The sequence below is a fragment of the Sminthopsis crassicaudata genome, chromosome 1 (assembly GCF_048593235.1).
Source record: "Sminthopsis crassicaudata isolate SCR6 chromosome 1, ASM4859323v1, whole genome shotgun sequence".
NCBI lineage: Eukaryota > Metazoa > Chordata > Mammalia > Dasyuromorphia > Dasyuridae > Sminthopsis > Sminthopsis crassicaudata.
Genome location: NC_133617.1, coordinates 68,020,156 through 68,035,205, shown reverse-complemented (window position 1 = coordinate 68,035,205; position 15,050 = coordinate 68,020,156). Strand labels below are relative to the sequence as shown.

At 36.9% G+C, this 15,050-nt stretch overlaps 1 protein-coding gene across 2 annotated transcripts in view; it reads right to left on the bottom strand.

Moving 5' to 3' along the window:
• LOC141565733 (long-chain-fatty-acid--CoA ligase ACSBG2-like) overlaps nt 1–15,050 on the bottom strand; it is a 72,585-nt gene that overhangs the window by 53,646 nt on the left and 3,889 nt on the right. Inside the window, exon 3 of one of the 2 annotated variants that reach the window (XM_074309236.1) lies at nt 2,702–2,934. In XM_074309236.1, coding sequence (XP_074165337.1) covers nt 2,702–2,934 — 233 coding nt within the window. Of the gene's footprint in view, nt 1–2,701; nt 2,969–15,050 lie in introns of those variants that run through there. The other variant, XM_074309227.1, reaches the window with a different exon arrangement.

The following is a 15,050-nucleotide window of genomic DNA, read 5'->3' as shown; positions in this document are numbered from 1 at the left end:
TTGAGAACAAAGGAGGATGCAGGGTTTTCATATTTGTAGCCTTGAATTTGGTCTAATGACTTACAAGGCTCATTTGGGCATAAAATTAGTGTTTGAATAGGAAGGGAAGGGAAGGGAAGGGGAGGGAGAAGGGGAAGGAGAAGGGGAAGGGAAGATGTAGGGGAAAAAAAAGACATGGAAAGGAAAAGGAAGTGAAAGGAAGGGGAAGAAAAAGGGAAAGGAGGGCAAGGGAGAGGGGAGAGTCTTATCAATCTCAAGATATGTCTTAAATCTAGAGACACATGCTGGTCCCCTTTGTGAAGTCTTTCAAACTAAATAAGACCAGAACCCCACTGGCAGAGACTTCCAAAGTTCTGGCTTCCTACATGTCATAAGGTGATATCAGAGAACACCATTGATAAAATTCTTATTGTTGCCCTGAGCTTGAGACCAGAACCCCACCCAAGTCATGGGCAACCAGAGAAACAAGCAGGTCAGCATGCTTTGTGACCACTCCACCTGGCTAGACATACCGAAAATTATTCAATAAGAAATGGATGCAGAGCAGGAAATCGGAGTGCAAACCATAGAAGGGACTTTACCCAATGTGGGACCCGTTCACTATCCTTGTTTGCTGTTCCTTAGGTGAAGTCATGACACAGGCAATCTTCTTATAATATTATTAATACCATTCCCACTCCCAATGGGCTTTTCTATATGCATGCTGGATATCCACATGTGCCATTCCACCAAGGCTTTAGGACCTCCCTCCTATAACTTCAAAATTTACATGTTTTATGATGTAATCACTATCTTTTTATTCTATAAAAAATCCTAGTCTTGCTTTGCTCAACTGCTATCTCCCTTAAGAACTGCAGCCCACAGAGGATGCAAATCTCATTAAGTACCTTTGCTTGGAATGGAGACTGTCTGAGCCTGAATTCTTTCAGAGGTGATACCACAACACACACTTGTACCCATCACCCACTAGGCTTATTAATCCAAATTTGGGCCAAGTAAAATAAAGATAACATCAGAAAAAGATGTGACACAATATACCATTTTCATTCTTTTTGTTGTTTGCATTTTGTTTTCTTTTTCATTTTGTTTTCCTTTTGGATCTGATTTTTCTTTTTTTTTTCTTTTTTCTTTGTTTAGCTGAGGCAATTGGGGTTAAGTGACTTGCCCAGGGTCATACAGCCAGGAAGTGTTAAGTGTCTGAGATCAGATTTGAACTCAGATCCTCCTGACTTCAAGGCTAGTGCTCTATCCACTGTACCACCTAACTGCCCCTTTGATTTGATTTTTCTTGTGCAACATGATAATTGTATAAATATGTATACATATATTGGATTTGACATATTTTTAACATGTTTAACATGTTGGATTACTTGCCATCTAGGGGAGGGGGGTGAAGGAAAAGGAGGGAAAAATTTGGAACACAAGGTTTTGCAAGGGTCAGTGTTGAAAAATTATCCCTGTATGTTTTTTGAAAATTAAAAAATGTAATAAAAAAGAAAAAGATGTGACATTAGAATGCTCTAAAGGATTTTCTAATCTTTCATAAGCCTTACCTAGCACAGGATCAAGGACTTAGAACAAGATGAATCTCAGAGCACATCCAAGGTCCTTTCTTGTTCTGGAATCCTACTTGTAAAACCTATGTAAACTGTGGGTTCAGGATGCCTCCCAATCTATTCAGTGGGCTTTGCCAAAAATATGGACAAGATGAGATGCAGTATAGAGATTTATGAGCTGGAAAACTAGGAGACCTGGGGACTTCTTTTATGACCTTCCCACAGTCAGGGCCTTCATTTTCTCTTCTGTAAAAAGAAAGAGTTAAACCACCTATAAAGACACTTTCAGCTCAGAGATCCTAGGATCTGTGTTCACAGAATTATAAAATTGAAGACAGGAAAATCTTTAGATATTCTTCCTTTTTTTAGTTGAAAAAAATCAGATTTAGAGAGAGGAGATGGCTTGTCTCAGGTCCCATAAGCATCAAAGCTATAATTCAAGTCCATGTCTTCTGATTCCAAATCTGTTTATTTATTTTTAGATACTTCTTAGTGCTGACATTTTATGTTCTACATTCGCTCCCCCACAGATCTGACATCTAAGGATCCTTTCTGTTAGGTTCCTTACTAAGTGGTAAGTCGGTACTTTGCAATTCTCTAGCTCAGAAGTCACACCTTTGGTTCACACCTTTAAGAGGAGTTTACACCTTTGGAATACCCACAAGCCCATTCTCTGGGAAGATAAAAGTAGCCAGGATTCTAGAAGAAGGCAGTCTGGAAGGAGTCAGTCTGGAAGAATTTAGAGTCTGGATTGGGTCAAGGACAAGACTTCCCAGGAGAACTTGAGGGAAGCTGGAGGAGATTCAGAGCCAGGATTCAGGAAAAAGAGGATTTGAGATTCTACCTTCATGCTGACTGAAGGCTTTGGATTCAGAGTGAGCTAGAGACTGAAGCTGACTGGAGAGATTCTGAGAGGAAAAGATTTAAGACTCTGAAAGACACAATACAGAACTAAAGCTAAGGCTGCCTCCCCAGAAGCTCCCCAAGAGATCTCCTCCCAGAGAACGATCGCAAATCTAGAGACAACAGAACATTACCCTTTCAATGCCACATTTTGAGGAACTGTGATCTTTACTGTGGCTTGGATGCTAACCAAAGGCTAATGAGCCACATTCATGATGGCAAAGAACATAGTACCACATTACCTTGAGGAAGGATTTTGCTGCTTTCCGACACAACTCATAATACTCGATATAGGATAAGGTTTCCCATTCATCCGCTTTTCTTGTCCCCAGAGCAATGTAATGGGGATACTTAGTGACCGTCTCAAGCACCAGCTCATGAACAGTTATTGCACCACTTTGAAGCCCTTCTTCTTGCTCCTCATCCCTCAGAATAACTTCACCATCCAGCTGACAAGTGAAGAAATCGATGGACTCTGTGAATGGAGTCAGCAGGTTGAGGCAAATCATAACATAGTGATTTGGTGGCTGAATTTGGCCTGGGTTTGAACCACATTTCTGATACCTACTAATGGTATGACCTCTCTGAGCCTTCAGTTCCTCATTTGTAAAAATGTAAAAAAAAAATACCAGAATAATGTTTATCTTCCAGAGTAGTTATAAGTCTCAAACAATATCTGTAAATACAATGTCTGCTTAAAGTAGTTTATACGTGCTAGTTATGAAATATGGGACCTCACTTATCGCAACCTAAAATTCTAATCCTTGAATTTGATCTGGCCCAGACCTTAATCGCAGCTTGGGTGTCCCCCTGTGGCCCCCAACATTAGCTAGAAGGATGAAGTATAGTGAAATGTAATAAAATAAAATATTTTCATTTTAATTTTCCAAACTAAAATACCTCCCATTGGCCACCAGCACCCTACTAGTGTCATCTTCCTTTGTTAGAATGTAACAGGAATTACCACTTGTCTTCCTCAGAGCTCCACAGATAACAAGTGTTTAAAAAGTTATTTTTTAGCCATTCATGGAAGAATATTCTTTATTCAAAAAGACTACAGAATAAGGAAAAGAGAATAGCATTGCGTATTCAGGAGAAGATATAGATAATGAGAAATCTATATAATGGAAAATATCTAAGGAAGGGTCAGTGGAAAGGAAAACCAGAATAAATATCCTTATGGGAGTGTGCTATGGGTAGAAGGAAATAAATGAGGAAACCTATCACAAGCCTTGTTGATGTAAGTGATAGGACACTACAAATATCCCTAGGCAAGCTACTAACAGCCCCAAGAACTAAGAATGACACTTCCAGTACTTTTGTAAAAAGTAAAGAAAATTCATAATGATTTGAATGTCAAAGACAATTTTTGTTTTTCTGCCACAAACAAGTGATTAGAATTCATACTCAAAGTCTAGGTTTGGCTTCCCCCTAAAAGAATTCAGGCAATGCAAACATGAAGAGTTCAGAGAAATGAGGGAAAACTTGTAGGAATTGATGCAGAGAGGAACATGCAGAACCAGTACACACGTGTTGCCTACAATAATTTAGATAACATTAAAAATCAGCTGAACTCAGATTAAAGGAAATAACTAATATTAATTGCAAGATTATACAATGATCAATTCTGATGGATGTGGCTCTTCTCAACAATGAGATGATTCAGATCATATCCAATGATCTTGTGATGAAGAGAGCCATCTACACCCAGAGAGAGAACTGTAGGGACTGAATGAAGGTGGATCACAACATAGTATTTTCACTCTTTTTGTTGTTTGCTTGCATTTTATTTTCTTATTTATTTTTCTTTTTTGATCTGATCTTTCTTATGTAGCAATATAATTGTATAAATATGTATGCATATATTGGATTTGACATATATTTTAACATGTTTAACATATATTGGATTACTTGCTATCTAAGGGAGGGGATGGAGGGAAGGAGGGAAAAATTTGGAACACAAGGTTTTGCAAAGGTCAATGTTGAAAAAATATCTATGCATATGTGTAAAAAGGGCTGAAACTCTGAGTTGAGGCACTGAGGTCGGACAACAGAGCTCTTAAGGCTAATTACCTATTGGACAATACTCTATTAGCATATGCTTGGAAAATAGTCCTTCCCACTTTTTTGTGCTGGTTCAGTCTTCTGGTGTAGACAGAGAATTGTGGGAAGTATTAGAGGATGGAATAAGACAAGCCAGAGGGACTTTGGCGGTGAAGAAGAGAAAGAAGATTGCAGAGATCCTGTGTCCATTCCCTTCACTTCTACCCCTAAAGACCAAGAATAAAGACCAAGGACTTTTGCTTATCCTGATTCTGGATAAAGTATCCAGGGAGCTAATTCAGTCTTCACACATATGTTTTAAAAATAAAAAGCTTTAATTTAAAAATTAAAAAATTAGTATTAATTGCAGAGGGCAAATGTGTTATGCCACAGTCTCCTTGAATTGTCTTATCTCAGTTGTTCTGCCCCAATCCCCAGACTACTACACCACCTTTCCTTCCTAATCCTCAGGATGTTTGATAAGGAGAAAGATCTTCTGTTTTAGACATCATGACCCCAGGCCTTCCCTACTTGTCAAAATGTCCCATTCTGTCATTGTTCTTCTTGATCCCTATAAATCTCTAGAATCCCACATTCGATACTGGATACTTAGAGATGAAAGTCCAATCCAGCCATTTAATTAAGCTCCCTAATAAATAAATTATTATAACTCTCTAATCTCTATCCTGCCTCAATTTCTCCAGCATTACAATACAACTCTTCCCTTTTTGTAGAAAAGTGGAGGACTATGGATGCAGAATATTGCATACACTGTCAGCTGTAGTTGTTTTATCAATTGATTTAGCTCAAAGTTTCTTAAACTATGGGTCACAACCCCAAATAGGGTCACTTAATTGAATGTGGGAACTGAAAAAAAAAATTGACAACAGTAAAGTTTCTGAAGGCAACAACCAAAAATTAATTAGAAATCAAACAAATGAATCTGAGGTGTTTCTGGCAGCGTTTGCCTGCGTTGCATCATTTGACTTCACTAAAACCTTGTTCTGAAAGCACACGTGCACATGCACAACTACTGCCAGAAATACTTTGGCTCAGATTTGATGGAGTCACGTAAAAATTTCTCAAGCAAAAAAGGGTCATGAGTGAAAAAAGTTCAAGCAGCTCTGGTTTATCTTAACTTTTTTTTTTTTTTTTTTTTTTTTTTTTGCAATAAGAGGTTACATAAGGTTATTAGGAAATGTTTGTGATGTCAAAAAACAACAACAAACAACTCCAGTAAAACTTTTAAAAACTAAATGTCATGGGGTCAATGGGGCTAAACATGCACACTGGCCCCCTTCCAAAGTAGTAGTTAGGGAGAGGATAACAGTTTATTTCTTTCTTCTCCCATAGGAATATTCATCAATGGTAATCCCTCCCACAATTTAAACAAGATTTCCTCCCTCTTTTAATTCCTTCCTTTCCTCCTTGATCGTTTTCCTGTAAGCTCTTTTCTTACCAAAAGACTACATTTTCCCTTCACTGTTAATTTTTGACTTTATTAAAGTGCCACGCTATTTCTCTCTATATTAATTTTCCTTCACCCTTTTATTCATCCTCCCATTCTGTAATTTAGTCCACAAAAAACATTTGTCCATCCTCAAGCAAGGTATGGTGAGGTTTAGTTCATCACTTTCTCCCTCTCATCACTTTGATTTGATCTCTGCTTTCACTCCTGTTTCCTTATTTAGAAGGAAATCTTTCTGATATTATTGTGTTGTTCTTGTTGCTATATTTGTTTGCTCTTTTTTATTTCTATTGTCTGGAGTATTTAAGAAGCAAATAATTTCTTCAGGTATAATTTTCTTTGTAGGCATGGTCAGACCACCTCTTTTTTTCTTTCTTTTTAACGGACCATAATTTTTTTTTCAGTTATAATCACTCAGAGCTGTCACACTGAACTGCACCCATTATTCTATTTCCTCCTGTGTTTTCTGGTATGTACATAATAGTTCTGTTTTATTCAAATTTCCATTCATTCATATTTGAAGATCTTTCTCCTTGTCACTAATAGAATTTATTGTTTCTCAATGCAATCACTATATGTCTTAGAGTTTATAAACATGTTTTTTTGTTTTTGTTTTTTCCTAGAGATTATCTTCCAATTGTTTTCTATGTTCAAATATTCTAAGCAATTTTGGGGGGTATTTTTTCTTGCATATTCAAGTTTTTTTGTTTTTATTTTTTTTACTTATTGTGTTCTGAGTGATTTATAATCCTTACATTTCTTGTGCTTGATATCAGTATGTTTTGCTCAATAAAGCGAAATGTTACTAATGTTGCTATCTTTGGCTTTTTTTCCTCCAGATTGTCATTCCCTTCCATGCATTTACATTTTCAATCATCTATCCTTCTCTGTTGTTTCTTTGTTGAGACCTGTAACCACAAATTCATGTTTTATTTTGTTTTTGATTCTGCCAATCATTTCTCTTTAGAGATTAGGGATTGTTAACTTTCTCTGTTGTTAGTTCAATGAGTTTTTGTCTTGTTTGAGTTCTAAGTATACTAAACTATGGAGAAAACTGAAATTGCTTTACCTGTTAGTCATAATTCATATTTTAAAAAGATTTGAAAGGAATTAAGGATCAGAAAAAAATGTCTAGTTTTCCCACCTTAGTGGTCACAATGACCAATCCCCATGGTTCTTGAGTCCTTCCAGTTGAAGGAATATCTTAGCAGGAGTCCTCCTCTGTGAAGTATTTGTGGAAATCACCTCTTCCTTGGCAAACAGCACCCAACTTGGGATTGCTCAAACTCAAACAGAAGCCAAAAAAGCTGGAGTCATTCATCTCTGAAGATTGCTGTTTAGCTACCTGTGCTAAGCAGAAGAGGCAGCCAAGAACTCGGGTCTAGTCTCAGAAGCTCCTGGATAAACAAATATTCTTGATACCATGTGCTTATAATGACCATGGCTGCTACAGGTGGGGAAGAGAGATAATTCCCCCAGACCTCCTTGCTGAATGTCCAAGGGCGAGCTAGCATTGGCTAGACTCAAGAGACCACATCAAAAATGCCTTCCATCATCACTTCTTTCTTGGAGCAGTTCAATAGCCTCTTGCTTATCTTCCTGCCTCAGATCACCTCTCTACCTGAGCTGCTAAAATAGTGTTCCTAAAGCACCAATAGATCTAACCATGTTATTCCCTTACTCAGTGAATTCCAGTGGTTCTCTATCACTTCTACAAGAAAATATAGACTTTTCCCCTTGGCATTTAAAGCTTTTTGCAACTCCAAAATACCTATTTTTGTCTCATTTCATACACTAACCTACTTCAGGAACTCTGTAGTTGAGCCAAGGTAGTCACCTTATATATGATACTCCATCTCCATTCTCTGTACTTTTGCATAGACTATCTCTCCCTCCCCTTAATAATACTGTGTTCCTTCCTCACCTCCATCTCTTGAGAGTCCTTATTTTTCTTCAAAGCTCATTTCAAATACTATGTTCTACATAAGGAGTTTCCTAATTTCTGTGACCACTGCCACCTCCAAACTACAAAGCAGTCCCCAAAAATGTTCATGTATATTGTGAAATACATTTTATTATTATCCTCATCTCTCTTCTTGAAGGTAGGGAGTTATTTCATTTTTGTAAAGCCAAAATCCTTGATTATAGTGCCTGCCGCAAAGAAGGCTTTTAATAAATGATTGCTGATTGATTGGGAATGGAAATGAGAGGGGGGAACGAGCTGGATTCCTGTTTACCTATTTGGTAGAAAATAGCTCAAAATAAAATTAGGAGCTCCTTGGATACTTACTTGGTCAGTGGGACCTCAAGTGATTTGAGCTTGGAGCACCATCTAGTGGCTGTTCTATAGATATTATGCCTCAAGTAATTACAGATGACAGGAGACACAGGAAATTCAGAATGAGCTAACTCAGTTTCTCACATTGTCTTTCCAGACATTCTCAGAGGCATCAGTTAATTCTCTCTCATAAGCACAGTTTTTTGTCAGTTAACTGTTGGTATCTCCCCAGAAAAGAACTTCTCATCTTCTCCCAGGTTACTCTGAATGTACTTAAATTGAAGGCAGGTGAGTTAATATATGAGAGACTGGACAGACCAGGAGAATCAACAATATACCTAGACTTTAGTAAAGCATTTGGTAATCTCTCATGCTATTTTTTGTGGAAAAGATGGAAATGTATGAAATAGATAAGAGTATAAAACCAAATAAAGCCAATTGAAAGAGTAGACCCAGAGAATAATTAATGATAGGTGGATGATTGATATAAGTGGAAGGAATACTCCAGGGTTCTGACTTCAGCTGTAACATTCTTCAAAAAAACATTAAGGATTTCTAAATTGTTGTGTGACAGTCTCCAAAAGGATCCAATGAGGTTAAAATAATTGATCCTATCTAATTACATAAAATTTAATAGTCCTGGCACAAACTAAGTCTACTTTTTAATGACCAACTTGGTTAGCTAGAATGGCTCATTTCCAGGAGGCTGACATACTTGTTTGATTTTTTTTTCACTCTGGCAACCCAAGAAAGAAAGTAAAATACACAGCAGCCTTGAACCCTGAGTGGTTTTCCCTCTGCTTCTGAAGTGACAGGGTCAGGATGATGGAAAAGAGTACAAGAGAGTTCTAAGAATCAAAATAATTTAAATCCTTTGTAAACATGGACTTGGCTGTTGGTACTGGAATGGTGAGAGCCTTGTCTAATGGCCAACAAGTTGACATACTGTGGGAGAAGGAGTCATATACATTTTGAGATTCTTGCTATGAATAAAACCAGAAGAAAAAAGGAAATTGGGGTCATCACGATAAATATTTGCAAAAAAACTCACTAGAAAAATGCAGCTTATGCCCCGACATGAAGAAGTTGAAAAATTCTAATTAGCCTTGAAAAAAGTCTCCAAATTAAATTAACATATACAATGATACTTAGTAATTTTGTAAGTGAAGATGGTAAAAAATATGTCACAAAGCATGGATTAGAAAGAAGGCATGAGAGAGGCCAGATGTAGAAATTACACCAAAAGCTCATGCCTTTATTTCACAAATACTTTTTTTCAAGAACAAAACTGGAACATATTAGATATGGCAAGCAATAAATAACACCAGACACAAACAATGAGACTGAATTTATTTATAAGATGTGCTATTGAAGTAGGCAGCCTTTCTGAATGACCCGACCAACTCCAGTCAGACCCTTGACAGTGATAGAGCAAAGATCAAAATTACTCATTAGCTAGCAGGGAAAAAAAAAAAGAAAACAATGAAATAATTTAATCCTAAATTATTTGACTAAATAATTTATGATTAAAAAATGGTTACTGAAGAACAGAAATGGTATCCCCACTGAAGAGAATAATTTTATACCAAAGTTTAAAAAAAATGTCCCATTTACAAATGACAGTAGGCTGGCTTTGATAGTACTATTCTATTTTGGTTCTCTCCTTATCACTCAGTCTCCTTTACTGGATATTTATTTAGGTCAAGCCCATTAACTGTAGGTATCCCCAAGCCTCAATCCTCCTCCTTCTAAACAATTTCACTTGGTGAGCTCATCCACTCCTGTATATTCAATTATCATCTCTATGCTGATGATTCTCAGATGAACATTTCCATCCCTAAACTCTTCCCTAACATCCGGACTCCCATCTCCAAGTGACTGCCAATCCTATGGAATTCAGTGTCCCATAGATGTCCAAAACTGAGTTCATTATCTTTCTCCCCAAATTATTTTCCTATTGTCATGGAAGTACTGCCATCCTCCCATCATTCAGGACTGAAACCTTGTTGTAATCCTTTACTCCTCACTGTACTGCCCTCCATATTCAGTCAGTCTGCCAAGTCCTTCAATGTTACCTTCAAGGAATCTTTCACATGGGGCTCTCTTGTTTCTGACATTGTCATCACCCACTACGGGCCCCCATCATCTCAACCACCCAACTATTACGATTGCCAATAGGTTGTTCTCTGTACCTCAAGTCTCTAAAAGCCATCCTCCACTCATCTATCAAAGTGATGTTCCTAAACCACATCTACCCATTCCCCCTTCCCCTGCCTGGCTCCTTGTTAACTCCAAGATCAATTATAAAACCTTCTCTTTGACCTTTAAAGCCTTCATTGCTTGGGCCTTTCCCAACTTTGCTGCTTTATTCACTTATTCTATACCTTATTCCCCACCTCTAATCTGCAACCCAATAACCCCAGCCTCCTTGCTGATCTCCACACATCCCCCAATTCCAGGTACCTTTTCTGGTTGTTCTCCATGCCTGGAATGCTCTCCCTCCTAAATTCTACCACGTGATTTCCCTGGCTTCAAGTTGCAGCTAAAATCTCACCATTATTTTTAGAGGAAGGGAACAAGCATTTATTGCTATTCTTTATTTTTATAATTTTTCATATTAACATTTGTAAAACCTTGTGTTCTAATTTCCCCCTCTTCCTCCACCCTCTCCTCTAGATGGCATGTAATCCATATATGTTAAACATGGTAGAAATGTGTTAAATCTAATATAGCATGCATATTTATATAATTATCTTGCTGCACAAGAAAAATCAAATCAAATAGGAAAAAATGAGAAAGAAAATAAAATGCAAGCAAACCAAAAAAAGTGAAAATGTTGTGTTGTGAACCACACTCAGTTCCCACAGTCCTCTCTCTGGGAGTAAATGGCTCTCTTCATTACAAGATCATTGAAACTGGTTTGAATCATTTTGCTGTTGAAAAGAGCCACATCCATCAGAATTGATCATCTTATAATCTTGATCTCGTGGTTCTGCTCATAAAATCTCACAACCTTAAGAATCTTCCTTGATGCTTTCCTGAAGTTGACCAATTTCAATGTATCCACTATATCTTATTTGCATATAGTTATTTGTATTTTCACCACTGAGAGCAGGAGCTGTCTTGCTTTTCTTTGTAAACCAGATGCTTAGCGCAGTGCCTTGCACATAATAACACTTAGTAAATGCTTACTGAATGACTGACTGGTTGTATCAAGATTTAGAATCCTACAGAACTTCCTGAAAGAGATCTGTAACCATTTTTTTAAAAATTGGAATGACCATTCACACAGGACAGACCAAATGGATGAAGCATGTCTATTATTCTAGATGATAATATTCAGCAAAAAGTCATCTTATAGTTTGTCCATTACTATGCATACCAGCACAAATAGTATATAAATGAATAATGAGTTGGACACAGAATTGAAAAAGAGGAGGACAGTCAAACAGAAATGGAAATCTCTCTTTTTTATCAATATTAAGGGTGTTATATGTAGGCAAAATATGGAATACAACTCTCCAAAGAATTGAAAGTTAGTATCAGAGGGCAATAAAGAAGTTCAGGGTGGGTGTGATCAGGAATCAAACTAGAACCAATAAACAAAATCAGAAAAGAACAAGAATAGACAATGTTGCCAAGGAAATGTATGATTAGAAAAGATGGATTGGCCATATAATGAGGACAAGGGACTGCTGGAGGACAGCCCAAATATTCTATTTTATCTTTGAGAAAGTAAGCAAGATCGTAGCTGTCAAACTTATAGATTAAAAAAATTCATTCAGAATTGGTAGGTACACGTAAGTTGCTATCTGTATCATTGGAGAGAACATCCAAGTGGATAAGATTACAGTTGTATCTGAATAAATGTTACACTTTGGTTCAAAAGATCAATTCCATCATCATGGAACAAAACAAGTATGTCTGATCAACAGTTCATATGAAAAAGTTCTAGGGTTCTAATAGACTACAAGCTCAACATGAGTCATTATACAGATAACTGTTCCCTCTATTAGATCAGCAAATCCATAAGATCAGCAGAATTCTAATCATTTTTCTTTTCAGAGTAACTACACTCATCTCTGAGGTACCCATGGAAACATCTGGCTCTGTCTCCCTTTCTGGGAGTTCACCACCTTCAGCTAATAAATGGCAACCAAAAAAACTCATGTGATTTAATATTGTATTAAGAACAAAATGAATAAATTAAAAACCATATTTTGAAAACTAACTATGAGCCAGATACTTTGCTAGATAATAAGGACCCAAGTGAGATAATCCTTGTCTTCAAGCAGCTTACATTTTAATAAGGAAAGACAATACATATATATAGTAGTGGTGACTAAGGAAGGGTTTTCCAATCTTGGGAGTCAAAGGCAAAGCCAAGATTGCAGAGAAAGACTGACCTCTCTCAACATTTTTCTTCTGAACAATTATAAATAAGGCCTTAAAATGAATTCTGGAATTGCAAAATCCACAAATGTACATAGTGAATTAATATTCTAGCCCAGAACAACTTAGGTTGGCAAGAAAGATCTGTTGCCCCAGAATATGAAGGGAGCAAAGACCAGCATCAAGAGGCCTTAAGGGCAACTGAATCAGCAGCAGTGGCTCCCACAGATGCGAAGGCAGTTGGACAACTGGCCAGCAAGAGAAGGCAGGACTCCTTTTGCTGTTTCTTGCTGCAGAGTTCTGCTGTGTTGCCCATACGTGGATCTAGGTCTTGAGTCCTAGGACAAGGAGGAGCACAGCAGATCTTATGGCCATAGGGAAGCAGAAACTCTGGTCATGGTTCCAACCAGGAAAAGAGTGCTTGTGGTTGCAGGCCAAGAGAGTAGTAAACACAACTCTCCTTAGATCATATGTCACCTTGGAAGAAGCAAAAACATAGAGAACCCCAGAACTAGCTGCCAAAAAAACTCCAAGCTTGGGACAATATCCACTTTACACTGGGAGCAGAAACAGCTTTAATATAGAATTAAAAGTCAAGAAATAAGCTAAAAATGAGCAAACTACAAAAAAAGAGATCCTAACCATAGAAAGTTACCATGAAATGAGCAGAACCAGGAAAACATTGTACATAGTAACAGCAATAGTGTACAATGATAAATTGTAAAGAACTTAACTGTCCTCAACAATATCACAGTCCAAGACAATTCTAAAAGATCTATGAAAATGTCATCCACCACCAGAAAAACAAAACAAAACAAAAAACTGATGAAGTCTGAGTGCAAATCAACTCATAGTTTTTAAAAAGCTTTCTTTTTCTTAAGTTTTATTTGGGGGGAGGTTCTTGGCTTTCTTTTACAACATAACTAATATGGAAATAGGTTTTACATGACTAAATGCAGATAGCATCAAATTGCTTGCTTCCTAAGTGAAGGACAAAGAAAAAAAGAGAGAATTTGAAATTCAATTTTATTAAAAAAAAAAAAGGTAAAAATTATTAAAGACCAGAAGCAGACTAGAAAAATCTGATTTTCAAATTCAATATTCTGGAGAATCATAAAAAGGCAAACATGAAAGAAATCATAAGAAATTCAATAATATTAAACTGCTTCCATTTCTACATGGGAAGATGACAAAATGTAATTTCTCATGATAAAGCACTTAGAAAAAGTATACATAGACAAAGGGCACTGGTAGGGGGTGAACTATGGGATATATTCTTTGGTAAGGCAACTGGGGTTAGTGACTTTTCCAGGATCACATAATTAGGAAGTGTTAAGTGTCTAAGGCTAAACTTGAACTCAGGTCCTCATGACTTGAGATGGTCTATCCAATGGGCCATTTAGCTGCCCCAAGACATTAATTTTTTTTAAAAAGGAGCGAGAAAGAGGAATGCATCTGGAAAATATAAAAGAAAGAGGAAGAATGGGGTAAATTATTTCACATAAAAGAAGTGCAAAAGAGGTTTTATGGTAGAAAGAAAGGTAAAGAGGAAGCACTTGAATTTAACTCTCATTGGAATTGGCTTAAAGAGGGAATAACATACATACTCAGGTAAGTATAGAAATCCACCTTATGTTACAGGAAAGTAGGAGGGAAAGGGAATAAGAGAAAGGTAAGGGTGGATCGAGGGAGGTGGAAGCAAAACACTACTGAGAATGGATAAGGTGAAAGGAAAAAAAGAGAGAAACAGACCCAAAGACAAAGAGTGACAGAGAGAAAGAGAGAGACAGAGTAGGATAGACAGGGGGAAAATAGAATGGAAGGAAATACACAATAAGCATAACAAAACCATTTTTATAGTAAGTTTCTTGGGTAAAAGTCTCATTTCTCAAATATATAAAAAATTGGGTCAAATTTGTAAAAAAAAAAAAAAAAAAAATTTTAAGCCATTTCCCTAATAAAAAATGATCAAAGGATATGAACAGTTTTCAGACACAAAAATTATGTATAGTCATGTAAAAATGTTCTAAATCTCTATTGATTAGAGAATATCATTACTAGGTCTATTTCCCAAAAAGATTTTTTAAAAAATGGAAAGGGACCTATATACACAAAAATATTTAAAGAAGCTCTTATTGTAGTGACAAAGAATTGGAAATTGAGAGGCTGCTCATCTATCAGCAAAAGGCTGAGCAAGATGTGTTACAGGATTGTGATAGAATTTTATCGCACTATAAGAAATGATGAGCAGAATGCTCTCAGAAAAACCTGGAAAGCAGAACAAAGATTTTTTTCAGCAAGGCAAGAGGAGAGGGAGCAGAGTTGCCTCCTTGAACCCTAAGGTCTCATCATCAGCAAAGACAAAGAATAACTAACATACAGGAACTGTACAATAAGTCACAGGAGGAAG